This window comes from Adiantum capillus-veneris, chromosome 7 (genome assembly GCF_014529385.1).
Source record: "Adiantum capillus-veneris isolate H3 chromosome 7, ASM1452938v2, whole genome shotgun sequence".
Taxonomy (NCBI): Eukaryota; Viridiplantae; Streptophyta; class Polypodiopsida; order Polypodiales; family Pteridaceae; genus Adiantum; species Adiantum capillus-veneris.
In genome coordinates this window covers 155,711,978-155,738,450 of record NC_140937.1, presented here as the reverse complement: position 1 = coordinate 155,738,450, position 26,473 = coordinate 155,711,978, and the positions used below count along the sequence as shown (strand labels likewise).

Here is a 26,473-nt window from a genome sequence, read left to right as displayed (position 1 = left end):
TCATCAATAAAAATCTATTATTAATTCCTGTGCCATAATCTGGAGCCCAAAATCATACCAAATTTTGAGCTACCAGCTTCAAAGCTGGCAACTTTTCCATCCACTGATGAACGGTGCCTGACCGTGTTCAAGCAGCAAGATTGGCAGCAAAACCAAATTAAACAATCCCATTTGGAAGACATATGGAAGAGACACTCCTCTTTCATCACCCGTGTGGTTTCCTCGTCTGCTTATCTCACTTGCTTCATTGGCCTCTAATTGTGCCAAGCCATATTTCGTACAATGGCACAAAATAATAGCTCATTCAAGTATCATAACCTCGTCTATAAGTGACATGGGCGAAGAATGAAGGTACTGACAGTTTTTGTTGGGGGAGGGGGGGGGGTAACGATATGATATCTCAATTGAGTGAGATTTTGCCAATCAATCTTTTTGAATTTGCTTTTCCCAAGCTTTGGCACTTTACCTTTGCCCCTCTTGCAAAACCTTTTCACTAGTGCCAAAAGCTTACATGCTAAGAGTTTTAGAAACCCCATGAAATGAGCATCTGAATGAAGCATCATTAACTTCATTGCAACCATGTAAATACATAGAGCTTCTGCCAACAGCTACAAGTAGATCTCCACAGTGATTTTAAAAAGCTCTCATGAGGAAACTCGGGTCCTCTTTCATCCCTCCCGCCACTGAAACTGGCAGTTGTGATTGCAACATTTGTAGAAGGTGGACATAGGCTCATCTGCAGATCTAATCTGAATCTGCATGAAGTAGGCTTGTCGGAAGGTACACTTTGGGCAAACAGCTGCAGCAGACAAGGGCATGGGCATATTTCAGAAGCAAGCACTCGTTATACACTATCTTTACTACCCCTAAGCTCCTTAAAACAAAATCTGAATCTGAAAAAGTTTTAACCTTCAGTGCGGTCAACATTTTTCCATGCCTCCTCTCCACCAAGAACATCATCAACTTCCTTCTGTTTCAGTTGAAGCTTGTTACTTATCTGCAAAAAAGATAATATTATGAAAAATCAGACCTACAGATGATTGGGACTTTTGTACATGTCAAACAAGAATTACTGGAGTACCTTGCGTTCAATGGGAAAAACGTACGGGCAAGTGGGACAAAAGAACCGAAGGCTTCTACCTACAGCAGCATGTTCCACCAGAAGCAGATTTCCACAGGATGGACAAAAGTCCATTACAATCTACAGAAACCGAGTTTAAAAACAAAAGTACATTGCATTGAGTGTGACAAGAATTGTCGATGAAGTAACATGCAGATCTTGCAAGCAGTAAATTTTTGAGCAAAATTGAAGAGACTAGGAATTAATAGCACTGCTCAATTCACGAATTTCATGAACTTTGCCGACTAGCATCAGAATCCAGACAGAGTTCATCTTGTGGGAAGGATGCATAAACCAAGCTTTTGGCTGAGGAAAGGCCCAAAAGAGTTGAAACACATGCACATTGTGCTTTAGGGGGCGAAAGGCCACATCGAGCCTCGTGAGTACCCAGGCGGAGGTAGAAACAAGCCATTTCTGAGTGCTACTTGGGACATGCAATATTTGGGACCAAATGATTACAGTTCTCAAGTGCTGAAAATTATTGCACCATGTCAAAAGCACAGACCACCAGCTTTATTGCAGGTGAACAAGTAAATATTGACCTGTTTCCTTGATGCAAGCAGGTGGAAATAACCATCTTTATTGTGCCTTGAGTTCTGGCTAGTGGAGAAAGTGAGTGAAGAAGCTCTATACCAATATTCGCAGCGGTCAATAAACATGACACAATATCAGCTATCACACAAACACAACCACTTTACTTGGTTCATTTCTACTCAAAAAAGGTTCCTATGGAACCGGCCTATACACAAAAGAGCGCGGTACTAATTCAATTACCTGTTAATTTTACAGAACACAAATGCATCTAGCAACTAGAATGTCATTGCGCACACGAAGACTGACACCTTGTAAGCCCCAAAGAGTGGTGCCCCTTTCGATATTTTTTTTATTCAATTGAAAACAAGCAATCCGAATACTTGGACCAGACTCTCACCAAGCTGTCCAAACCAAGGGCTGAAATTGCAGGTTTTTGACCCAATTTCAGCAACATAACGGTGCAAAATCTCTATAGGTCAAAATACAAGTCTAGGACGGATTCCCTTGCATTTTAGATAAGCAGTAGGTAAATTTCAGCATGCTGCAATTTCAAACTCCTAATTCAATCATTCAATCTAGTCATCTTATCGCTATGTAGCCATCTCATCCCTTGGCAACTCTTGATGCGCTGACCACAATATCCAGTCATATCATTCATCATCAATCATCATCATCATTCAAAATTCATGATTCTTATCGTGATTAGGTTCATTCTGGAGCTATCATTGCTACCGATTGCATTCAGATGCAAATTCCTCAACATTTCATTCTCGATATTCACTTGTTATTTGTATACAAGTGAGATGATCTTCCAAAAACGTTATTTTCACACATAAATCAAAGTCATCTTCGGGAATTTCCCATATCAAAGTTGTTCATAAAGCAAAATACGGTCAACACATCAGTATCTCTTTTGATTTTCTATCCAGTATTTGTTCTAGAGCGAGTATCTTCTCGCCCAGTTCTATTTCAGTCTGTCAGTCGTTCTTATTCTTGTGCCTGCTTGGGGCACCGTGTAGATATATGTCCTTGTTCCCCACAATCAAAGCACTTCCACGTCTTGAGGTATTCGTCTTTTTGTTCCTCTGTCACCAGTCGGGGATGTGCATCTTTCTTTCTTCTGTTTCTGTCATCATTGGTCCAGAGTTGATCTGTTGGGTACGTCAAGTTACCTAAATGCATAGCAAACCCTTGCTTAGCATGTCCCATCAGTTGATGTATGGACTCAGATTCCTGTAGTAAGCAGTAATCTCGTATCTCTTTGGGAAGTCCATAGCAAAATCGCTCGATTTGCTGCTTAAAACTGATCTTTTTAAAGGATGAGGCAGGAAGAATAACATCGCAAAATCTCTCGCAATACGTATCCAACATATCTGCCTTGGCCAAGATGATTCCAGGCGGTAATCACGTCATGTTCGTACTCTTGAGTGAGCCACGAGGAAATAAAAAGTCTCTTAAATCTTAGCCACTTTGTTGGTGCTTCTTTTCGTAACAAAAGAGTGGACCACCATGTTCGTGCATTTCCTTTCAAATAGCATGCTACCCTTCTAATCTTGGAGTGCTCCAAATAGCACCCTCCAAAAAAAGCTAAAAACCAGGGCCTTGTGTGCATGTCGAAAACTTGAAAAGGTATCAAATGATATCGCTTGTCCACCCTCCTTGAATTCTTTGGTCTTCTTTGCTCTTATCTTCGAGAAAGTCGTATTGATTGGCTCTCTTAAAGCGCTTCCTCTTAGAATAAAAGATATGGTCATCAGAGTTCGAACTCTTAGAAGAGGATGAATCCTCCTCAAAACTGTGAGAAAATTTTTGAGATCTATGGTAGGATCTGCTTTTCTTGGCCTTCTTCTTGTTCTTTCCATATCTTTGGTTCTTCTGTCGTTTCTTGCACTTTCTGTCCTCATCACTGGAATCAGAAGAGGAAGAGTTGTCGGAACTGTCAAAAGAGGATGAGGACGAACTGGACACACCCTTGAAGCGTACACACTTCTTGGCTTTTAGTGCATTTGCAAAAGAAGATTGTCGCCCCAAATAACCAAGGTAATCTGTTCCCTTGCGTCTCTTTGGAGGCTTCGTGGTCTTCAATATTTGGTTGACTCGTCGTTCTATCACATCATCAAGTTCATCTTCAGTGTACATTCGCGCGACAGGCGTCCATTGGGAATGCATCTCATCAATAGAGTACCGGGTCAAAAATTTCGCGTATTGGAGATCCTTCGAATACTGTAGCATCTGCTTAGCGCAAGTATCAACCTGTTATTGATGCTGCATCACCATTCGTTCATACTCCGTAGGCCGTTCCGTAGGCCGTAATGGCCCATACTCTTGTTCCGATTGCCCATTTAAATTTCCCGTACTTTCACCTCATTGTTGGGTGGATTTGTCTGATTCTTGTGAGATCCGTCACTTAAATCCATGTGTGTCGCAGTAAAAGGATCGGATTTCCCGATGGAAGGAAAATCGGCTGAGCTCTGATACCACTGTTATAGACTTCGGCACCCCAAGTCGGAAATCTGGCGCGACACATGAGGGAATCACTTAAAAACACTCCACAACTGTCTCACACTTTTTAAAATAGAGTCAACACGGTCCGGCGTAGTTCTGTGCCTAGAGGTATTGGCCCCAAAATCTGGCACTCCTTTTGGTATTTATTTTTATATTAATGCTTGAGCAAAGTTACAACTCCTGCGGGCCCTCTCTGCTCAGAAACTCGTCAGCTAACTGAGGGAAAGAGTGGCCTTGGGTTCATATTTAAAGGCCCTTGGCCATTGGAAAGCAGTTACATGAAAAGCTTCAAACTCAAAAGCACTGGGTTCGAAAAAGCAGCGAGCGTGAATCGCGGAAATCGGTACAGCCTGCCACGTGGCATAGCGCAAAACAAGGAAATCCATACTGCTGCCACATCAGCATGCCAGCACAATTTGCGGGATTCCGTACTGTTGTCCGTACAGTTCTGCCACGTGAGCGGAACTGCCAAGTCATCGGTTTGTGACAGGAAGACTCTGGCAATAGAGACGGAAAACAGTTGCACGGATGCCATGCCTTGAGTCTGGAGGGTGAGATCCCAGAGGCGAGAACTTTGGTTGTTGAGGATTCTGAGTGAGCAATACAGGTTCGTGGGAATAGGGATTCTTCTCTGAGAATAGGAAGCCGAGGCTTCCGAGTACCATTGAGTCTAATTCTAGAACGAGCGTGGTAATACGTTCGATTCAAGTGCTTGTAGAGAATTCTCCCCAGTAATAAAGATACTCTTACAAGCGGGAACCAGCCCATCTTCTGATGTCACAAACGGGAGCACACACGAATAATCAACAAGCTGAAAATAAACAGACTTTCAACCAAAAGAGACGAGGGAGGAGATCGACACATTATTGGGGACGAAAAGATGGGCTGGTCCCCCCCTTAAAAGAGAATCTTTATTAGGGAGAATCTTTTTACAAGCAACCCCTCCGTTCTAAATCTTAAACTTAATAGTCAATTCCTTCTCGTTTCTGGGATGCGAGAGACAAGCTCGCTTCTCAGTTTCCTTCCAATCCGTACTCAAAGAATGAAAACTCTACGGATCGGTCCGTATTCTGTTTTCGGAATCCCCGAGCGTAGGCTGAAGCCTCCTTGCTCAATTCTCTGAGACGGTCCACGTGCAAAACACAAACATGGCAGCAAAGACTCGTGAAAAACTCATGAACACAATGCACCTGTCCCTCTTGGCACGGAAAGTAACCTTCCTCCGCAAGACGGTCACGAGCACTTGTAGTTTCTTGGCGGCGAAGCCTCCTCTTCAAATCAGCGCTGGCTGTAGGTGTCTGCAAATAGAGAGTGCTGGCTGTTTTTATAGGTCTTGAGGCTGGCAGGAATAGAGGGAAGAGGTGCCTTGGGGTGCACACCTGCCAAAATAGGCCTTGAGAGAGGAAATCTACTGGTGGCAGCTTCTAGCAAGAGAGAGAGAGAGAGAGAGAGCTGCTGTTTTTTTCAATTGTACGGCAGCGTTGCTCTTTTTTAAATATAAGCCTTGCTTTATTTAATTATTGATGTGAATCTATTCAAAAAACTCAATAAAATTCAGTGAGCTGAAAATTGATGCTAAACATCACTTCCCAAGCATCCCTGGATGTAGTTCTCAAGCATAGATACAAGGCAAACACTTTTCTGACAGCAAAGCATCTGCTTTTCCGGAAAGCACTCAAACATATTTCGCTCTTTAGAAAAAAAGTTCTCATAACCCATCTTTATTCTTGTGTCTACGTGTTTACGCATATTCCTTTTTCCGGTTCAGATTTCCTACCATACCAATGGAATATTCCCTTTTCGATGCTCCTGCCACCCATCATGTGACGCATCACGAATATCCACTTCCCGATCTCTCCCACCGAGCTAACGGTACAACGCATTCGCCATGCTTTATGTCACCCATCATATAACACATCAAAGTTCTCAGTTCCTGATAGTTTTTATCAATTCCAATAGATCTACAGTTCCTAACCTTTACAATTCAAGTGTACACATTTAAATATCCTAATCTCAATAAATAGAAATTACTCAGAAAAATCCATTTAGCAACATCTGGTCCCCAGTACTATGTCGACCTTCTCACTCTTTCTCTCTACTTGCTCTCTATTTTCTCACTCTTTCTCTCTACTTGCTCTCTATTTTCTCACTATATAAATTGACCTCAGTATTAAGTGATACATTCTATTTATCCAAGCATAATTTATATCGTTATGCGCTCCCGTTTGTGACAGTGGTATCAGAGCAGGGTCTCCTCTCTTTCTCTGTAAAGAAGGATGACTCTGGGAGGATACGGGAAGAAGCTATGACCAGTGAAGAGAGAAGCAAGTAGGCAGAACTCTAAGTCATGCAAGAAAAGTTCGCAAAGTCGGAAATAAAAATTATTTGCAGGAAGTCGACAAGACAGGGAATTCTCTAAGAAGGTGACGAGCACAATGCTCAAGAACCTAGAGAATCCGGGGAGCAGAATGCTCAAGATCGTTCAAAACCAAGAAGTGAGCCCAATTTTTTTGTTGCAATTCAAAGAAATCAAAAAGAACTTTCCCTAACATCCACAATTCTACCTCACTCCTCTTTCAGAATACCCATGAGCACCAAGTCCAGAACCATAGCCAAGAAATCCCATTGTCTCTAGACCTAAGAACACCCTAGTCAAGTTGATACTTTTGACGAAAGAAGCCATGTCCTCAAAGCTACCGCTTTCATTCGACTCTTTGAAGTTGCCTTTGCAAACGGCAATCTCTCAAAAGAGTTGAAGATGAGGCATGTGACCAAGCACCTCAAAGGGACTGCAAGTACTTGGTGGTATACCAAAGCTCTGATAGGAACTAAAGAAAAGACGTGGATTCCATTCAAGGTTGAGTTTTCTGAGAAATTTTTTTCTCCTCTACACTTTAGAAAGGTATCATACAAGATTGGGATCGGTTTTCCCAAAAGGAGCACAAGCAAGTCACTGATTACGTGAACAAGACTTTTACCCAAAACTCGTAGACGCATGTAGATATATCTGCAAGATACTTTGCAATCGATGGTGGAGTCAACATTACTGGCATAAAAATACGAAAGCGTAAACTAACTTTTAAATTGCATTCATATACTCAAGAGAATTTGGTGAGGGAGAGAGAGTAGCTTGACACATCATTGGGAACCAAAAGATGGGTTGGTGTTCCCATAAAGAGAATATCTTTATTACTACGGGAGAATCTTTACAAGCACAAGAACGGTCACCCGTCCTCTATTCTTCTGTGTTTTAATCTGACTACTGACTGAGAGAGTGTTTCCACTCTCTTTCTACTAAGAGAACTTCCCCTCTTCTGCAAGTCTTGTGGGAAGCTCTCACAAGGAGAGTCTATCTTCCACATAGCTTGTCAGCTCTCTCAACGGAGAGTCTATCTTCTGCTATGTGTTGCCCTTCATGCGCAATCATTCATGCATCGAGCTCGAGAGAGAAACAAGCAAAATGCACGCACATATGCTTGCTGTAATTTTCTGCACATAACCAGAAATTCTTACTTGTGCGCACTCCAGCGCTGAAACGGAGACCTTCTTCGTGATGGAATCACACCAAACCTTGCGTAGACGTAGGATACGTAGGAAGGAAAGAAATTCTATGAGTGCTCCACTAAAAACAGCCCTAATCGAGGTGATTAGGGACTGAAAACAGAGAATTCACAGCCACCGCACTCTACGGAGAGAGTACCTGCTGCAACTTCTCGCGACGAATCTTCTTCAAAAGGTGGCTATGACTGTGAGAGCCCTTGTTCTAGAAAATGGGAGCACGAGGCAACCACATATGTCGCGAGGGTTTGCTCTCAAGCTTCAATGGAGGGCTCCAACCCATAGAGCACGCTCACATTGGCGGGGGGGGGGGAGTGCATTGCTAACCTGTGAAGAGGGGGAGAGGCTGCACTGTTATAGACTCCAGCAGGAAGAGGGGGCCCTAGGAGATGAGGGAGGGTGAGAGAGCAAGAGAGAGTGAGATTGCATGGGAAAGTGGGCCACTAATAAATCATAACTGCACACATGAATGTTGTTTATGAAAACGTTAGCTACTCCCTAGCACAATGTCGTACCAGCACTGCTCCGACATTACTTGTTCGCACTTGTCCGGCCATTTGGCCCGGCACAAATAATTTAATTGACTTATCCTAAGATCTTTAAAAATAATTATGGGCCTTAGGGTCACTGTTCTAAGGAGCCCATCTCATTCATGTGCTCACACTGATGCGCGTAATTATCTGAGCCTGAAATCTGATACTACTATCTACCCTTTATTAAAGGCCCGATTTCCCAATCACTAGGGCTTCACGGTATATTTCTGCTAGGGTCCCCCCTAAGGTGTTCCTTTGTCGCATTCGGGCACGCATGAGGCCCTAGAACTACTAGTTCTATTCTGATGTGCACACAACTAAATAAATCCCTCTTGGTTCTAACTAGTTGACCTCAACTGTAGATAGTCAACATAACTCTGTAGGATATCTGGGTAATTCTTGAGATCTGACTCAGTCATCCACTTTGCATCTAAAGGAGTGTAATTCTTGAACTTGACTATATACTTTCAATGTAGTCTCCCGGACTTTAGTTGTCTCTCGGAGTGGTGTATTATTTGTTCCGGTTGAAGGATTTCCTCAGTCTCTTCGACTTTAGGAGGATCTTCTTGGATTGAAGCCATTGGAGGAGGACCAACATATGGTCGGAGGATGAAAAATCAAGCTTAGTTCCCAAATGTTCGAATAGTGCTTGCCAAAATAAGCTAGCCATGCAAGGATCTCTATTGTTGACAATAGTTTTTGGCAATCCATGATGTTTAAAAATCTGATCTAGAAATATTCTAGCCGTGTGATCAGCTTTGATTGTCTTCTTAACTGGAAGGAAATGTGCTTGCTTACTCAATCTGTTTACTATAGTCCAGCTTGCATCATTTCTATTCTTGGATCTAGGAAGATCCGTAATAAAATCCATGGCAATACTTTTTCATGGCGTGTGTTAGGCACGCGGAGTGGTTGAAGCTCGCCATAAACTTTATGTCAATCATATTTTACTTTTTGGCATACTAAACACTCGCGTACATATTTTTCAATGTCCGCCCTGAGTGTTGGCCAAAAGAAATATCTTTCGAGAGCACTAGTGGTAGCAGCAATTCCCCGATGCCCAGCATAGGGAGAATTATGTGCTTCATCCATCATCTTCTGTCTTAAGGGTTGAGCTATGCATATTGCTTGTTGATGATCTGGTGTATCATTCCTAATGGAATAAGGTGACCTTGAATGACCAGCTTGAAGATCTGCCCAGATTGTAGCGAAGTCTGGATCTTGAGGATACATCTCAGTAAGAAATTATAGTTCCTCATCATAAATATTTGTCATTGCATTGATCTTTGGACGCCTGAAGAGAGCGTTTGCAACCACATTCTTTGTTCCAAAAGTGTGTAAAATCTGAAAATGAAACATTGAAAGAGAGGTTCTCCCATCTCATTTGCTTTTCTGATAACTTTCTGTGTGTGAGAAAGTAGCGGAGACTCTGATGATCTGTCTTGACTATGAAATCAGCTCCTAAAAGATAATGTTTCCAAATGGAAAGACATGAATTACTGCCATTAGCTCTTTCTCATAAATAGAAGCATGCAAACTCTGCATCTCTAAGGCACCAACTTTCGTAGGCTATGGCGTGCGCCGTGACCCTCTTGGTTCAAAAATGCTCCTACACAATCTCCAGATGGATCGAAGTACACCTCGAAAGGTGAGAACAGGTCCATGACTGAGTAGATATTTAAGCTTTTCAAAATCTTCTTTTTGTCCATGTCCCCAATGGAATGGAATCCGCTTCTTCGTCAAATCATGGAGAGGACCAGCTATGGTCACAAAGGCTCGAACAAAACGCCGATAACAGGAACAAAGACCGAGAAAACTTTATACGTCATGTACTGTAGTTTGTGTGGGCCATTCTACAACTGCTTGAATCTTATCAAGGCCCATTCTTACCTAGTTGTGAGATACTATATGGCCTAAGTAGTGAATTTCTTTTAGAAATAACTCACTCTTCTTAGCATTCACAAATAATTTGTGTTTGCGTGATTCTTCAAACACTAGTGCGAGATGCTTGTGCTCTTCTTCTGACTCTGAGAAGATTAGGACATCATCGAAGAAGACTCCTGTAAATCATCTTTATGAGTGGAAGATTCTATCCATTATTCTGTTGGATGTGGCTGGTGCATTAATGAGTCCAAAAGGCATCACTAAGAGTACATACAATCCAAAGGTTGTTCTAAATGAAGTCTTATGCACATCCTGAGGAGCAATGCTGATTTCATGGTATCCGCTCTTCAAGTCTATACGACTGAAGACACTTGCGTCTTGTAACTTATCAAGAATGTCATCAATCCGAGGGATTGGAAATCAATTCTTGACTGTGATCTTGTTTAGAGATCTATAATCTATGCACAGGCGGAATGTGCCATCCTTTTTCTGAACTAGCAAGATAGGTGAAAAATATAGAGAAGTACTAGACCTTATTAGACCCTTCTCCAAAAGTCCATTTACCTGCTTGAGGATTTCCTCTTGTTGCATTAGACTAACTCGATAAGGGGGCTGATTTGGAGGAGAGTTCCCTAAGATCAAATCAATTGTATGATCCTCAGGTGGAGACATTTGGAAGTTCATCTCTTAAACAGTCTTCAAAACTTTCTAATAACTTAATTCTTTTTTGCTATGATGAGGAAGAAAGTTGTGAAGAAGACACATCTCTCTCTCTCTTGCAAAAATCAAGTACGTTGAAACACACTTTTTCATTATTTTCTTAAGTGTAATGTGGTTGACGATGGGAATTTGCCAATCACCTGCATCCGCAATTACAACATATTGCTTTCCTTTATGGTCAAAGGACAGGGTTTTCTGAACATAATCAAGAAGGGATGGGATGTATCTTGTAGTGCCAAGGCATCCCCAAGATGACCATCCTTCAAGTGAAGCTAGTAAGAAAGATTCTTGATCTTTGTAGTTATCTACCTTTAAATTCAACTTCCCTATTATTAGAGTAGAACTGGATCTTGTAGTGCCAAGGCATCCCCAAGATGTCATTACATCCTTCAAGTGAAGCTAGTAAGAAAGATTCTTGATCTTTGTAGTTATCTACCTTTAAATTCAACTTCCCTATTATTAGAGTAGAACTGGAGTTTTGCCCTTTGAAAGCAGATGCTGCTTGAATAGAAACACCAAAACGGTTAGGCTGTAAATTGAGATCTTCGGCTAACTTCGTAGAGATGAAATTATCCGTACTGCCTAGATCAAACAGGATAAGGACCCGTTGATTGTTGATGCTACCCCATGCTTTGAGAAGAGATCTTTCTTTCTCATCCTTGGTTGTATTCCCTTGTAAATTTGGGACTGCATTGGAAGAAAATGGTTGCAGGGTTTTGGTAGAGTAATCACCCTATGTCCAATTTGTCCACACTTAAAGCATCTTCCTTTACTGATGTAGGTTCTTAATTCAGCAAGAGAGAGGTATTTCCCTTTCTTGGGCTGATTTGGCTTTGCTTCTGCATCGGAGGCGGTTATTTTCTTCTTTTCAGAAGAAGAAGTTGAAGTAGGATGTTCATGGAGAGCCTTTTGCTTGGTTGGTGCTTTGCTCCATCTTCCTGGGAGTTCCCTTCTAGTGTATAGCATCAGCTATGCGAGTTGATTCCATAAGTATTTGCAGGTTGCCTCGAGGATAAAGCTTCATAGCCTTTTGCAAAGCTTCATGCAACCCATCTTCAAACTTCCGCATCTTCTCCGAATCTTCAATCTTCTTGAATGGGGTAACTTTCAAGAGAACGTCCCAAAACTTGTCCACATATTGTGGAACAGTTTCGTTCCCTAACTAAGAAAGTCGATCCCATTCTTTCTTTACTTCTTCCTCATAATCTTCAGGGAGGAATTGAGCATAGAACTCCTTCTTGAAGGCAGCCCAATCCTGACGCTTGCGTTTTTCAAGGATCAGGCTCATCCACCAACTGCTGGCTGTGCCTTTCACGTACATACTGATATGGCGAAGCTTGGACCTTTCCTTAAAGTTCCCTTCAGCAAATGCAACTTCAAACTGGCGGATGAAAGCTAAAGCTTTGTCGTTGTCCCGTTGTTTGTTGTAGGTCTCGAATTTCACATCTTTGTCACCTGACTTGAATGATTTCTGCTTGTGGATGCTTCTTCTTATGATGCTCCTTCTTCCTGCCTTTCGACTCCTTGTAGTCAGGAGCTCTATCCTTCGACTGCACTTCCTGTCGTCAAGGAACATGTCCTCTGGAGAGACTATGTCATCCAGATCCTTCATGAAAAAAAACTGAGGAGAATTAGGAGGATCCTGCTCCTGAACCTTTGGATTAAACTGCACATGACGTTCTGGAGGCTTCTTTTGTCTCTCGTGCATGCGGGAGGTTCCGATTAAAGGATCTTTCTTTGGTTCTTGCGTCTTTGGGCTCTGCAGGATTTCTCCCGGTCCCATCGGCACTTTCTCCTTCCCTTTCTCAAGGGTATGGAGAATCTTCTGAACTTTTGGATAGGAGAGAGCTTTTTGCAACTTTGCCACATGCTGCTAGAGGAGAGTGAACTCTATCTCACGTCCTTCCATTTTTGCAGTTTGCCAAGAGTCGTCAATCCCTTAAGAAAGAGAGAGATGACCTGGCTCTGATACCACTGTCACAAAAATACGAAAGCATAAACTAACTTTTAAATTGCAATTCATATACTCAAGAGAATTTGGTGAGGGAGAGAGAGTAGCTTGACACATCATTGGGGACAAGAAGATGGGCCAGTCCCCCCCCTCCCAATAAGAGAATATCTTTATTACTACGGGAGAATCTTTACAAGCACAAGAACGGGGCATCCCCCGTCCTCTATTCTTCTGTGTTTCAATCTGCATACTGACTAAGAGAGTGTTTCCACTCTCTTTCTGCTAAGAGCACTTACCCTCTTCATCAAGTCTTGTGGGAAGCTCTCACAAGGAGAGTCTATCTTGCACAGCTTGTCGGAAGCTCTCTTGTAAGGTGCAGCGGAAGTGAATGTTGACTTTGCTCAAGATGTTTGCTCCGAATTGTGGTTAAGGGTTCCTTTTACTTACGAAAGGGAGAGCCTTCCGTTCCTTTAGTGAGAGAGTGCAATGATCACAAACAAAGTGAATGCTACAATAAATGAAGGTGCTGAGACTGAGAGAGAGAGAGAGAGAGAGAGAGAGAGAGAGATAGAGAAGAATACGACACCAGAGGGTTCTCAAACCCTCCTCCAAGGGCCCCCCTCTCTATGGTGAGAGAGGTCTATGCTATTGATTGCACAAATCTGGTACAATGGTCTAGATGCAATGGCCTTGCCGACGATGGCGACGACAATGATGACGACGACGAGGACGGGGGTTGAAATCTGCAAAATGCTGACTTCTACTGAATTCTGACACTGTGTCGACGAGGACGGCGATGGCGACGACGCGACAACGATGCGCTGAAAACGTAGATGCTAAAATCTGCGGACAGCGGACCGAATCTGAAAACGCTGGCTGACTCGATGGTACGGCAAGGATCGGCTGCGGGTAGGTGAGATCTGCGAGGCTAATGGCTGAATCTACGGTGTCTAAGTGCTCAAAACTGAAAACGTTGATGTGCTTGGGCTGATCTGACGCCGGAATCTGCAAATGCTAGGCCAAGTGCTGCAAACTGAAAACGCCAGTTGATCTGTAGCAAAAACGCCAAGGCTGATCTGCTAACTGCTGAAAACGCTAGGCTGAATCTGTAGCAGAAAACGCTAGGCTGATCCGTAGCCAAAAATGCTATCTGCTCTGCTGCTGCAAACGCTAGGCCTCCTGCCGGTCTTGCTGAGAAGGTGCACTGCAAGTTGCTGGAACGTCTGTTGCCTCTTTTGCCAGAAAGTGCTAGCGCTAGGTTCCTTATATAGTCACTCAGCAGATTTGCGCTACTCAGTTTTCCATCGAAAGTCACTTATTAAATAATAAGTGAAAGATGAGTGAATAGTGAAAACGGATTATGTGCACTGTAAAATGCTCATGATGGGTACTGAATGTCCTGCTGATTATCATGATGTGTGCAACCAGAGGATATGCAACTACTCTAAGTGCCTGGACATGCACGGCTTGCTCACAGGCTCACAAAGGTGCCAGAACACTTCCTAAGTTGAACCCTAGACCTGAAGTAGCTTGTCCACATGCACATAGGGTTAGATGTGCACGTGACATCCCCTCCTTTTCAAAGTGAGGTACTGGTACCGAGCGGCATGGCTTCCTTGTAGTCTGCCAACAACTCTGGATAATCTCTGAAAAACTCTTCGCAGCCCAACTCTGATGCGTGGGTCGTGCGATACTTAAACTTCATGAAGGTCTACAATGCTTGCTTCTTTGGGCTACCCCGAAAGCGACAAATGATCTGTGGCTGCTTCAATGCTCCAACTTTGGCTATGGTTGTGCATCTACCTTCTTCAAGAATCTCCAAGGAGGAAAATTCCTGAACACTTCCAACACAAAATCATGAACATATCCATTCCATGTAGAGTGACTCAAAAAATACTATGCTTTCTAAATGACTGTGCATGCAATTGAGATGAACTAAGTGACGGAGTGCCAAACCGTTCACCAAACACACAAAAAAAGTGAGATCGAATCTTGACTTCTCGACCTAAACCTATCGACTGTGGCAAATCACAATGGAAATGCCAATGCTTGATGGACAATCTTTGTAGTGCTCTTTCTAAGACTGTGGCATGCCAAGGAAGAGACATGTAAAAGTGATTGACAAAATGGACAATCGGGAAACGCTGTGAATTCCTTGAATGCAAACTTTTGTTCTTTTCGAGACTGATCCTCATACATTCGTGCTCATCCGTGAGTGAGTCATGTGCATCGTACAATACGGCATGCCTATGAAAAGGGAACACGTAAAGATGGTGACAAAAATACAGGAAACCGTCATGAACAAAACACTCGAACAATGCGTGCTGACTAATCATGCGAACAAACAATACTTCCTGAGTAGGTTCCTTGGACATTGACTCGAGAGCCAATATCGGTTCTACGTGATTGATCATATCTGCAATGAGGTTAGCTTCACTAAAAAATCATCTTTCAAACCATCATCCTTGCGAACAATCACATCTCTATCATGCAAAAAATGTGTGTCGTGCTTCGAAGAAGATAGGACTGAGAGAGTCTCCTTCTCCTGTTTCTTTTCAAGCTTTGCCTGCACATTAGAAATGAGAGGTAAAGAATGAACAACCTCCTCACCACGAATGATAATGAGAGAGTCACTTTTGGCATTTAGAGTTAGCGTATTGTTGGCCCAATCAATGAGAGGGTTATACTCACGAAACCATCTAATGCCTAAAATCATATCACATCCTGAAAGAGGAGATACTACAAATTTTATACGGAAGGTTGCTTGCTGAACAGTGGATAACACACCAAGGCACTCTAGTGTAATGAGAGAGTCCATATGTCACAAACGGGAGCGCATAACAATATAGAATACGTTCGGATAAATAGGATTTATCACTTAATACTGAAGCCAAAGAATATAGAGAGAAATAAACAGAGAGAGAGAGAGAGAAGATCGACACAGTACTGGGGACCAGAAGATGGGCTGGTCCCCCTCTTTAAAGAGAATTCTTTATTAGGGAGAATCTTTTTACAAGCACAAGAACCGGAGAAAACCCCTCCGTTCTAAATCTCTGACTCGATGGTCGTTCCTTCCCGTAAGGGAGATCCGAGAGACGAGCTCTCAATCCTTTTTCCGTCTGTACTCGGAGTCGAGACTCCGCAAACAATTTCTGAATTCCGTTTCCGGAACTCCCAAGCGTAGGCCGAAGCCTTCTCGCTTCTCCTTCATGATGAAGTACCTGCAAACACACACACAAACAAGTGACAACAATTTGTATGGCGAATCCACAATAGATACCTGTCGCTCTTGCACGGGAAAAGCGACTTCCGTGCTTCGTAGTCTCGCGATCTCTCGCGTCTTCTGGCTGCAGAGTCTTCGCGTCTTCTGGCGACAGAGTCTTCTCTTGCTGGCGTTGGTAACCCCTTTTCAGTGAGGGCATGTGGTGCTTTTATAGCTCCTTGACCATGGCACGAATAGCTGCTCGCCTAGAGATCGCGGCCGTTTTTTTTTTCTTTTTTTTTTTTGCTGCTCTACCCGAAATAGGGAGAGAGAATTCGTTGGCTGGTTCTGTTGCTTTATTTTCTAAGTGGCTACCCACTTATTAAGTGGGCGGTCGGCATATTTTAAAATTGGTTTGAACCTGCACAAAAACTCAATCAAACCTTATAAGTTTAAAACAATGCCTTTTCACAACACTTTCCAGGTGTCCCTGGATGCAACTACATGCACAAATGCAATGTAGACATAGATTCCTCGCGGGATAGCGTCTGCTCTTCCCGGAAAACTCATTAAATATTCCGCTTTTTAAGAAAAGCTTCTCAGAAGCCATCTTTATTCTTGTGCTTGCGTCTTTATGCGTATTCTTCTTTTCCAGTTCGGATTTCCTCTCGACTATGGATATCCCCTTTCCGATGCACCCGTCACCCACCTTGTGACGCATCAGGAATACCCATCACCTAGTCCTTTCCTACCGAACTTACGATACAATCTCCTTCATGATGCTCTATGTCACCCATCCTATGACGCATCAGAGATGTCCGTTCCCGGATGGTCGGATACTTCTTTCCGATGCTTCCTGTCACCCATCAGATGTGACGCATCAGAAGTACCCGTTCCTGGTGGCCTTACAGATATTCCCGTTCACAGTGCTCTCGTCATTACTTTGAATGACGCACTAGGAATACTCTGTACTCGGATGTCTCCAGTGAGAAAAACCCTCTCACTTAAAATTCCAATAACTCATTTAGAATTATTTTTCCTTGGTGTTCCAAGAGAGAAAACCCTCTCACTTATAAATCCAATAATTCATTTAGAATTATTTTTCTGTCAGATAAAGCCAATTTAGCAACATCCCTCTCACTTATAAACAGTTGTCCTCAACTATAGAGGTCCAACTGAACTGCCGGGGAGAAACCGGAAAGATTCCAAATCTTGCTCAATGGTGAGTTTAGCTGGTCCTTTCTCAGAAGAGAACTTAAAAAATAGATTGAACAAAAATTCAATAATTCAATACTTACCTTACCGGATCATGTCCTTCCTCTAGTACCTCGAGGATATCCTTCACCATTCATTAAACTTAAGAGCCATGTAAGAACTCGTCTGTTAACTCAATTCCACCTTCTCAATCCCGAGAAGAATAATCATCCTAGAAATCAATCTAGGTCTATGTCCTTGCACATAATCCTGCGCTGTTAGTCCAGAGGGTATTGAACCTCTTGTGTCCTCCCCACATAGGGAATGCCCAAGTCATAGAGCATTAAGCTCGATGTCTTTCTTTCACAAACACAGTTTGCGATAACATTAAAGAAGGTTCTTGTTTCGGGCCGTCACTCAACGTAGGCGGACGGTCCCAATCCGAAGATTCCTTGTGCACGGCGGCACTTCCTTCCAATCTTTTCCTCCTACGAGTTATTACCACCAACAGTGTTTTCCCGACACCCATTAGAGTCTGTCCCTTTCAGAATCATCAAAAATGATTCACCTTGCGAGCATCAATGACTCCTTGCAAAATCTCAGGCAGATAGAATTCTAGCCATAGCATTTTCTGAACGTACGTTCAAACCGGGTTCACGATAGAGCCAACCCTCTTTGATTCTCAAGGATGTTCTCCCATATGTAATTCTTACAATTTTGAAACGGTTGGCGAATTATATTCTTACGAACAGAATAGTTCGAATTTATTCCAGAAATGTGTATATGCTACTTGACCTGCTCATGGAGAAACATATACCGCAACCAAAAGTTGCTACTGTAATGGTAAAAGCACATAGCGTACTCAATGATCAACGACCATAAGAAAACCTCTTCTTCGTAGAGAAACTCAAATTCCTTCTACCGAACACATCTCAAATAGAGATTCTCGCGTCGGAATATCCTTGCGCGCAAAAAGGCGCTGAAGAGAGTATAACAAACTCTCATCCAGTTCCTTGGCATAGGTCTGCATCTTCGTGTGTTATCCATGTACTCAAAGGTGTACATAATTCTTAAGCTGTGTTAGAGTTTCGGTGAACCTGGGAAATTTCCTTCCCTTCGTAAGATCCTTAGAGCGAAGACACTCAACCTGACGATCCCTTGGCTCGATCTTAGAGCAAAACCCGCTCATCAAATAAACTAGGATTTCAATCCTTGGATTCCTCGAGCACAGGCTGTAGTCGTCACTTGTTCCTTCCCTCGTGAAGAGAGTATTCATTCACTTGTGCGAAAAGCACTACCATGTCTTCCCTGACCGGGTAGGGGGTGTTGGTTCATAAGCTTAGTGAAAGCTTTTCTTGGTGGAAAGCTCGGAATGGTTCCTTCCTTTCTGCCGTCCTACCCGCAATAGCAGGTAATTTGTTGGTGAACTACCGGATACGAGATCAATAGTTGACCTTCCGGATGGTTGAGCAAACCAATTCATCGCATAAAGCAATATTTCAACTCAATCCTACTCTCATAAACACTCGAGAGTGATCGGTCCCGGTGACACATTTATATACCTCGTGCATAAAAGCAATACGCAGTTTATGAGTTCCTCAAAGATTTAACTTCGATCAAAGACCTGCCCTCTCACGTAAAGTTCGAGGGTTTTTTGTTCAAAATCTCAGGAGTTAGATTGAATTCCCTTACTCCAAACTTTCTTCGGATAGCAACTTATCCTTCAAGGAGAGGTAACAAAATTCGTTATTTCTGTGTTCAATGGTTCTCGTCCCACTGCAGGGATTGTATTCTATGTACATCAAGGTGTACACTTTCAGCTTTTATTGCTGACTCCACCATCTGCTGCAAAGTATCTTACAGATGGGTTTACAAAATTCGGGCAAAAGTCCTCCGTTAAATTTGTTCATCTTTCCTTCCTCAGAGAGGATCAAGAATGGAGCTACCTTGGCAAGAGTGAACCACTACTTGCTTTGACTCGCACGTGTTTCTATTGGGCAAACCGATCCCAATCTTCTTGGATGCCTTCCTCAAAGCGTAGAGGAAAAAAATTTGTCCAAAGATTCAGCCTTGAATTGAATCCAAGTCTTGTTGTAAGTTCCTTGCAAAGCTTTGGTATACCACCAAGTACTTGCAATCCCCCTTGAGGTGTTTGGTCACATGCCTCACCTTCGACGCTTTTCAGAAATTGCCGCTTACAAAGGCAACTTCAAACTGTCGAATGAAAGCGTTAGCTTTTGGGACATCTTCCCATCCGTCAAAAGTATCAAACTTGACCGGAGTGTTCTGAGGTCTACAGACCTTCTTCATATCCTTCCCGGAATGACGGGATTTCTTGGCTATGGTTATGGATTGATGTTCATGGATATTTTTTGGATTCTGAAGGATCTCAAGCATTCCGCTCCTTGGATTCTCTAGGTTCTTGAGGATCATGCTCTTGTTGCCTTCTCAAAGAATCCCAAGTCTTGTGTCGACTTCTTGCAGGGAGAAAAAAATTCCAACTCTCCAAGCTTTTTCCTGCAGGACTTAGGTTTCCGCCTACTTACTTCTCTCTTGGCTTGTCATGGCTTCTTCCGTATCTTCCCAGAGTCGTCCTCCTTTACAGAGAAAGAGAGGAGACCATGCTCTGATACCACTGTCACAAACGGGAGCGCATAACAATATAGAATACATTCAGATAAATAGGATTTATCACTTAATACTAAAACCAAAGGATAGAGAGAGAGAGAGAGAGAGAAGATCGACACAATACTGGGGACCAGAAGATGGGCTGGTCCCCCCCCCCCTTAAAGAGAATTCTTTATTAGGGAGAATCTTTTTACAAGCACAAGAACCGGAGAAAACCCCTCCGTTCTAAATCTCTGACTCGATGGTCGTTCCTTCCCGCAAGGGAGATCCGAGAGACAAGCTCTTAATTTTTTTTCCGTCTGTACTCGGACTCGAGACTCCGCAGACAATTTCCGAATTCCGTTTCTGGAACTCCCAAGCGTAGGCCGAAGCCTTCTCGCTTCTCCTTCGCGATGAAGTACCTGCAAACACACACGCAAACACGCGACAACAATTTGTATGGCGAATCCACAATAGATACATGTCGCTCTTGCGCGGGAAAAGCGACTTCCGTGCTTTGCAGTCTCGCGATCTCTCGCGTCTTCTGGGGCCAGAGTCTTCGCGTCTTTTGGCGGCAGAGTCTTCTCTTGCTGGCGTTGGTAACCCCTTTTCAGTGAGGGCATGCGGTGCTTTTATAGCTCCTTGACCACGGCACGAATAGTTGCTCGCGTAGAGATCGCGGCTTTTTTTTTTTTTTTCTGCTCTACTCGAAATAGGAAGAGAGAATTCGCTGGCTAGTTTTGTTGCTTTATTTTCTAAGTGGCTACCCACTTATTAAGTGGGCGGTCGGCATATTTTAAAATTGGTCTGAACCTGCCCAAAAACTCAATAAAACCTTATAAGTTTAAAACAATGCTTTTTCACAACACTTTCCAAGCGTCCCTAGATGCAACTACATGCACAAATGCAATCCAAACATAGATTCCTCACGGAAAAGTGTCTGCTCTTCCCGGAAAACTCGTTAAAATATTCCGCTTTTTAAGAAAAGCTTCTCAGAATCCATCTTTATTCTTGTGCTTGCGTCTTTACGCGTATTCTTCTTTTCCAGTTCGGATTTCCTCTCGACTATGGATATCCCCTTTCCGATGCACCCGTCACCCACCTTGTGACGCATCAGGAATACCCATCACCTAGTCCTTTCCTACCGAACTTACGATACAGTCTCCTTCACGATGCTCTATGTCACCCATCCTATGACGCATCAGAGATGTCCGTTCCCGGATGGTCAGATACTTCTTTCCGATGCTCCCTATCACCCATCTGATGTGACGCATCAGAAGTACACGTTCCTGGTGGCCTTACAGATATTCCCGTTCACAGTGCTCCCGTCATTACTTTGAATGACGCACTAGGAATACTCTGTACTCGGATGTCTCCAGTGAGAAAAACCCTCTCACTTAAAATTCCAATAACTCATTTAGAATTATTTTTCCTTGGTGTTCCAAGAGAGAAAACCCTCTCACTTATAAATCCAATAATTCATTTAGAATTATTTTTCTGTCAAATAAAGTCAATTTAGCAACACCATACCGGGAGTGAAGCCCGACACCTCCAGAGGAGTTGTCTGGCTAACCTCCAAGCGGGCTCTTTCTACAAGAGAGGCACCAATCACATCATGCATATTGCCCAAAACAAACAAGACCACCATGTGTTGACCATTTACATGACCATAACACTTGATGAGAGACTCATCAACGAGAGGATCATGAGAAACTTGGGACACACTAGTATTCTCATTTATGGCATTAACAGAGGATGTCTGTTCTTTAGATTCCTTCAATTCATTCTTAGGACACGTCTTCTTTATATGACCCTTGACATGACATTGATAACATCGACCTTCCTTAGAATAAATGACTTTCCTTGTGCAGCTTTTTCATCTGGTTTAGCTTAGGTTTAGCAGGTGTGTTAGCTTTACCCTTAGATTCACTTTTTGAGAGTTCTTTTCCGAAGGATTAGAGGAAGCTTGGCAGCCAGATCAGCCCAAGGGTTTCGTACCCAAGTTTGGGAAGTAGATCCACGGATCAGAGAGGGGTAGTCTCTCGAGTTGTGATCCAAAAGTTGAGATTCCCAAGTAAGACTTTGCGTCTGGGAAAGCAGAGTTGTTCTGCGAGAAGAGGACTCTGGAAATAGAGTCAGAAAAGAGTTGCACGGATGCCATGCCTTGAGTCTAGAAGGTGAGATCCAGGCGAGAACCTTGATTCTCGAGGATTTGGAATAAGGAACGGAAGTTCCTTGGAATAGGGTTTTGCCCTAGGAATAGGAAGCCGAAGCTTCCGGGAACCATCAAGTCTTATTCTAGAACGAACGTGGTAATACGTTTGGTTTAAGTGCTTGTATAGACTTCTCCTCAGTACTAAAGATACTATTACGGGGGAGGACCAGCCCATCTTCTAGTCCCCAGTACTCTGTCGATCTTCTCACTCTATCTCTCTCTCTCCCCCTCTATCTATTTCTCTCTATATCCTCTGGCTTCAGTATTAAGTGATAAATTCTATTTATCCAAGCATATTCTATGTTGCTATGCGCTCCCGTTTGTGACACCCAACCATCTCGTGGTTGCCTGGCCGTGACTCTTGCGGGTGAAACTCTCGTCACATGCAAAATTATAGTAGCTATGGACACTCTTTAATGTCAAAACACTATAGGCAAAAACGCAATGCAGACAAAAACGTGAACATTGGAGTCGTCACACCAAAAAACGCAAATAAAACATAGCCCCAGTTCTTCAACAGATCAACCTGCAATGAAACCACAAAACCAGTAGACTAAAATGCACCATAAGCATGCCAATGCATCATCAGCAGTATTGAGCCATAAGTGGATTTCAGATCTGGAAAACCCAGCCAGCCAATCGATACATGCAAAATTATAGTAGTTGTGGACACTCTTTAATGTCAAACACTATAGGAAAATCCGCAATGCAGACAAAAAACGTAAACATTGGAGTCGTCAGACCAAAAAACGCGACTAAAACATAACCCTAGTTCTTCACCAGAACGACATGCAATGAAACCACAAAACCAGTAGATTGAAATGCACCATAAGCATGCCAATGCATCATCAGCCAATACTGAACCGCCTTTGGATTTCAAATCTGGAGCTGTGGACACTCTTTAATGTTAAACACTATAGGCAAAAGAGGAGCTGTGGACACTCTTTAATGTTAAACACTATAGGCAAAAACGCAATGCAGACAAAAACGTCAACATTGTAGCCCAAAGAGTTGGAGATACAATCAAAGAGCACTTGAAATCAATCGTTGAGTGTACAAAGACCACAAAGAGAGTGCTCTGCACTCATGAGCAGCAAGATTTCGTGGGAGCTACACATCTGTATGCTCGCTTGTTAATGATATGTTTTACAACATCCATCAAGCCAGCAACCGCATTTGTGAAGGTACCAAGCACTTTAATGCGTTCAACTTCCGCAACCTTGCGATCTGCATTTGACTCCCTCTGTTGAGCTGCCATAAGCTTTGCAATGTTTGTCATGTCACCCAAAGACTCTTCAATATTTCGATCTTTTCGATTGCGTGTGTCTCAAGTAGTATTCGTAGCCAGCAACTTTTCTTTATTTATTGATGGTTGTGTGCCATCTACCCCATCTTCTGTGGCAGTAGACTCTTCAAGCACAACGGCCTCAACCATCTTCTCGTCCAAAAGCCTCCAAATGAAGATGCGTGGGATTCACTTACTACATTTGCTCTATTGGGCATGTATTCATCCACTATGTCATACCAATCGCACGTTATCTTGCGATCATTCCCTGAAATGGGGTTGAGAGCTTAGTCTTTCTTGTACGCGTCGTAGACATGTCCCCACTTCTTCTTGCAAGCCTGACCATCCTTGTCGCAATCAGGAAACAAAGATGCAAGGTGTGTGGCAACTTTAGACCAAAGGTCTACACTCTGTTTCGGTCCTCGGAGTCTTCCCAAATTCATCATGCTTGGCACCACGAACGTATATAAGCTGTACCACCCACGCATCCTTCCAGTTCTCCCGTCCCTTATTCTCCTTGTTGTTCTCCTCTTGGCTTGTCTTGTGTGGCTGCATCTTCTTCTTCCCATTTACACCTTTTTCTCCCACGTCTGTCTCCACCTCTTGAATCCTCCTCTTGGCTGGTAGTTTGGTCACCGCCCTTTGTTGTGGCTAGTCCATGCCAATATTGGTAGCCTTGTCTGTCTTCATCGTTGGTGTGGCTGTCACCTCCACTTGTGGTTGAGATGGAAGAGTTGATCGTCGAGCTACATGCTGGGTTTTAGGTTTTAATGGCTGGACTGGCCTAAAGCCAAATGGAGACCCACCAAAAGGTGACATAGGAAAGCTCCCATGGACCAAATGGGGGGAATATGAGCTTTGCGTATATTGAGAAAACAGAGGAGTGAATTCATTATCTTCGGACATCTGGGAGTACTTGTCAAGCGTTTGGGAGTCCATCTCCCTATTCCATGAAAATCACAAAATTTATGCATCTCTCTTTATATTGCTTTCCCTCTCTCAACGAAAAGAAACCTGAGGTCAATAATGAAAAGGCCCACCTTGAAGTCTCAACAATTGTACACACAACAGTAATACACTCTCTCTCTCACATGTTCAGTTTCAGGACCCTCGGCGAAGCTCTGGCTCTTTGACACCCTGGTGGCTTCTGCATTGCTCTATGGAGCTAAGATTTGGAGACCTTCATTGGACCATCATGGGAGGACGGGTCGCACTGATGGATGGGGGGACATGGAGCAGCCACTAGTCTCTATGATCTCACTGCTCATTAGAGCCAAGGCTTCAGTACCACGTGCCATCATCCGAGCAGAGCTAGCTGCCCCCCCACTAGTGGTTGAGGCGCTCACCAGATTGTCTCCTTCATACACCACATGTGGGAACTTCCCAGAAACAGATATGCCAGCCTTGCACTTGAGTCCTCTCGACAGTTAGCCATGCAGGGAGATATAGCATGCTGGTATGGGGAGATGACATCATGGTTTCAGGCACATGGGTTCAACATAGACAGACTGCCCCCCTTCCAGTACTTGCTGGATGCACCCTCTCTGGCGCTCACACAATCCGAGATCACCATGCTCATCCACCAGGACCTGACTCAGCTAGACACCAGGAGGACATGGATACAGCCAACACAGGAGCTAGGCACAAAGATGGCTTTCTACAGAGAGCGTCTTCTCCAGCACACGGAGGACGGTTTTGTGAGGAGACCCAGATACATAGACACTCACTTGTCTCATGGGATACGATGTGCTATTGGCTAGATACGCACATCTTCACACGAACTGAGGATCGAGACTGGGAGATACAGCAGAGTACCTGCAGAGACCAGGACTTGCCCCTGTGTGACCTAGAGCCTGAGACAGAGTTGCACTACACATGCCACTGCCCCCGTCTACTACGAGATACGCGGCCGCTTCCACTACTTGTTCAGGGAGGGCTTCGGACCACTCTCCAGAGTCATGCGGTACAAGGATCAGAGATGCTTGGGTCTGTTTTTGCTCGAACTAACATTTATATCAACTCTATTATGATGAGAACACAGCAAAGGAGATTACCTCGTTGAAAGACCACTTTGGTGGAGGTTATGAGTGAAGAAGCAACACACAGGACAGCCAGCCGCTGAGGAGAGCAAAGGGCTGATTGCTTGCGTAGATGGGCCAACCTTGGACAGCCAAGACTCGCTGCCCAACTTCCCGTGCTCGATGGGCATGCGCTGGAGTCCTGCTCAGCAGCGCCCACGGATGGCCTCGCGCTGGTGTGTGATGGGTTGCATTTTGATTGGTGAGCGCTTTTAAAAAATGAGCAGTGCCTTAATGTTGAGCCCGTGCGACAAGAGAGTGTATTACTTAGTGTGCAATAGATAGCCTTAGAATGATGGATGTATATACAATGCATGGGGTAATGTTGGCACTTGGGCCGCACCTAAGCCCTACGTAGATAGTGGAGAGTCCATGGTGGCTGAAGTCGGCCTTTGTGATTGCGCGGAAAGTCTACACAATGCGACGTTTGTAGGGTGAGGATGAGGTGCGATGTGCCTTTTGTTGACTGGTGCTCTGCACAATTTTTGCATGCAGATGGTGAGTGTTTAATGTGATTAAGTTCGCATGGATGTGCTTGTGTTTTTGTTTGCAACCGTGAATTCTGTGCAGGATGCAACATCTGCAGGGCCACAATGAGATCCTCATCAGCAGCTTTGACTGAAGGTCCCTTTCTGCTACAAATGTATGTGCACTTCTCTAGTTTTCTCTACACAATTCCGCCTGCAGGTGGTGAGTGTTCAATGCAGTCGAAGTTGCATGGGTTGTTTTGTGCTACACTTTTTGACAAGCTACAAAAGCAAAGGCCATAAGTTTTATCATCATTCGATCTCAATAGTCTCTTGTAGAGTTTCCTGATGTTCTTCTATGTGTTTTGAAGGTATACGCTAACGGGGCATTTGACGACAAAGATGTATATGGCTATGGTGTTGTTTTACTTGAGCTTCTCACTGGATGCATCTATTGATATGAAAAGGTCACTTGGGCATATGTCTTGTAGCCACTTATACTTGCAATATGTTTCTAATGCAACAGTATATGTTAGGCACTTCCTTGACTCACAGGTAGGGAATAGCTTATGAAGATGATGAATCCTATTTTGGAGGTACAATTTGCAATAAAGGACCTA

The 26,473-nt window shown here is 43.5% G+C and overlaps 1 protein-coding gene across 1 annotated transcript; it reads right to left on the bottom strand.

The window, feature by feature from the left end:
• LOC147454879 (uncharacterized) lies at positions 1-25,603 on the bottom strand. Its single transcript, XM_086517443.1, has 4 exons — positions 25,363-25,603; positions 1,082-1,201; positions 910-997; positions 1-799 (listed from the first exon to the last, which is right to left on the bottom strand). Exons 2-4 carry the CDS (start codon positions 1,193-1,195, stop codon positions 669-671), a joined length of 333 nt encoding a protein of 110 aa, XP_086373569.1. The 5' UTR covers positions 1,196-1,201; positions 25,363-25,603; the 3' UTR covers positions 1-668.
• Positions 25,604-26,473: the final 870 nt, after the last annotated feature.